This window comes from Chaetura pelagica, unplaced genomic scaffold (assembly GCF_000747805.2).
Source record: "Chaetura pelagica isolate M959 unplaced genomic scaffold, ChaPel_1.0 scaffold120, whole genome shotgun sequence".
In the NCBI taxonomy this organism is placed as follows: domain Eukaryota; kingdom Metazoa; phylum Chordata; class Aves; order Apodiformes; family Apodidae; genus Chaetura; species Chaetura pelagica.
In genome coordinates, this window is record NW_009951952.1 from 640,136 (window position 1) to 642,721 (window position 2,586).

The window sequence follows — 2,586 nt, forward strand, 5'->3', positions numbered from 1 at the left end:
GGTTAACTTTTAGACTTTCATTCCTATGACATTCTCTCAAGTCTGAATTCTGGGATCTCCTCTTACCGTGACAGGTTAAGGGCCCTCACCTGCATCTCTAGCAAAAAATACTCTGCTCTTAAAAGTTTCATTAAGAGACTCTGATAAACTAGAATCTGGCTGTACCATGAAGTTACCAGTACCCAGAAAAGGGGACTGTTGCCCTCAGTTTTCCCCAGCAACCCATATATACACACATGCAAGCACAGACACAGGGGAAGCATGCTCAAAAGCCAGGATTTTTCCCCCTTGCATCAAGTGGCAATCCCACCCCACCCAAACCACCTGCAATTGAGACATGTCCAGCAGGTAGTCTCTGCAGAACATCTATCCTAAGGTCTCACAGCCAAGCTGGACATTACTGCAAATACAGTCCGGCAAGAGGGCTGGATGTTGCCATCTTCCCCCACTTTGATCACCTGCCTACCAGCAGAGTGTCAGTCAGTAATGGAGATGATTAACATGAACCGTTCAGAGATGTTCAGACCACAGAGGACAGGCAGGGAAAGTCACACACTTCAGAGGGAGGTCCTTGAAAAAAAACAGTTGCCAATGATCTGCCCTACCAGAGCAAAGATGTGTGAACCCTAGTGAACATTTCCTCTCTAAGAAAGGTCACTGCTGGGCTAGGCCAACACTGCACTCACAAGGGAAGTCATCCCGGAGTCACTGCTGAAGGCCAAATGCCTGAAGCAGTGTGGGAAGGTCCCGGGCATCAGCTGCCCTATACAGGTCACTCTGCCCCAGCATGGAAAGGGCCATACGGAGGGTGCTCCAGATGTTGTCAGACATGGCACCTTGCTGCCCCCGTGGGCCTCGGCTCTTCTGCTGCATATGCAAAGCCTCCAAGAAGTGCTCCACAGCCTCACTGTCAAGATGAGAACATACATATGCTTACTGGAGAAAACTCCACATCTAATGACATAATGCCCCTCCTCAATTTGCTTCTGAACTACTTCTTCCCCTCCAAAACAGTTTCTCCTTTTCACCAGATCCTGCCCAGCTCCAGAACCACCAGAGATTCCCCCCCTTCTCCCCCTTAACAGAAGCTGCAGTCAGATGGCCCCTACTCCAACAACACCAACATCACACACTGTTCTCAGGGTAGCGTTGACACACTCGCTCTGCTCTCCCATGCCAAGGGAAGGCTGCAAGCAGCAATGCACAGCTGTAGCGACCTCTTGCAGCCTCTCCCCAAAAAACCACTCACTCTCAGGGGTCACAGCAGAACTGCCCAGCCCATGCTCACCGGTGGGCCCCTAAGTTGATGCAACTGATGCCCAAGTTGTAGCGCGAGCGGATGTATCCTGGCTGGATCTCCAGTGCCCGACGATAGGCGGCCACAGCCTCCTCACTCCGGTTCCCATTTGCCAGCGTGGCACCAAGCTTGTTCCACAGAAGATGGTCCTGGATAAGGGGGCAGAAAGGGCTGAGAGAAACTGGATCTTTTTCAACTCCAAGCCACCCATCCGTTTCCCATGTGTTTTACTCCTTCAAAAACCTGCCTCTCATACAAGCAGCACCTCCACCCAAACCCTGACTCATGAATCAACCAGGTACCTCCAGCATCCACAATCTGCCCTTCCTTACATTGGGGCGCACACTGAGAGCAGAAGTGAAGCAGTCCACAGCCTTCTCGTACTCGCCACTGAGGTTGAAAAGGACCCCCAGGCCACACTGAACATCAGGATCCACAGACGAGGGGTTGCTGCGCACAGCTGCTAAGAACAGCTCTTTCACCTCCGTGAACAAGGAGCTGGAAAAGCACAGAACAAGAACATTGGTGTGCTGGGGAGAGAGCTGGCTTTGGGCCGCTCCTGCCTGGACCAGCTTCAACCTTTCCAAGAAGCCTTGCAGCTGAAGGTTGGAATTTGTAACCTTAACTCACTCAGACAGCAGGGAGCCTAGGACACGCTTGGAAGGCCCCAGGTCTGTCCCAGCGACACTCTCGCCAGGTTCCTTCTCCAGCAGGTGGGCATAGTCTGGTTTGTGGTGCAGCCAGTCCCGGAGCGTCTCACAGGCTTGCTTCTGCAGGGACTCGTTGGTGAAGCTGACTGCTAGAGCCATAAGTGCTGTGAGGTTCCCAGGCTGCAGCTCCAAGCACCTGCAGGGCAAAGGAAGAGTGAGAACAGTATTAAATCAGTCTAGGAGATATGCAGGTACAGGAGGTAGCACAAGGAAAACCAAGCACACCATGCAAGCCATAGGGTCCTTGTGGCACTATGAACTAGACAAGGAGACATGCTCAAACACTCTTCTGCAACACTCACTGTCTGAGGGCACTGATTGCCAAAAGCTCCTGTTCATTCTCTGCTTGGGTAGTTCCCAGATACTGCCAAGCCTGGAAAAAGATAAAGATGCACAAAGTCAAGACTTCTTCAAATCCAGATAAAAAGGACCGGCTCATAAACCACAGGTGCAGAGATTAAATCCACCATATTATCCCACACACTTCAAGGGTGAGACCAAATATATGCACATATACACATTAGCCACAGATACAAATTTATCTCAGAAGACATACAGACTTTATGGCACATAAGTCAT

The 2,586-nt window shown here is 51.0% G+C and overlaps 1 protein-coding gene across 2 annotated transcripts in view; it reads right to left on the reverse strand.

Annotated features, from left to right (window-relative positions):
* Positions 1-575: 575 nt before the first annotated feature.
* The window catches only part of PEX5 (peroxisomal biogenesis factor 5), a 10,677-nt gene continuing 8,666 nt past the window's right edge, over positions 576-2,586 (reverse strand). For both annotated transcript variants that reach the window (XM_009998407.1, XM_009998399.1), the window contains 5 exons: positions 2,310-2,380; positions 1,928-2,143; positions 1,630-1,795; positions 1,289-1,446; positions 576-907 (listed from right to left, as the gene is read on the reverse strand). In XM_009998407.1, coding sequence (XP_009996709.1) covers positions 706-907; positions 1,289-1,446; positions 1,630-1,795; positions 1,928-2,143; positions 2,310-2,380 — 813 coding nt within the window. In that variant the 3' untranslated portion in view covers positions 576-705. The remainder of the gene's footprint in view (positions 908-1,288; positions 1,447-1,629; positions 1,796-1,927; positions 2,144-2,309; positions 2,381-2,586) is intronic.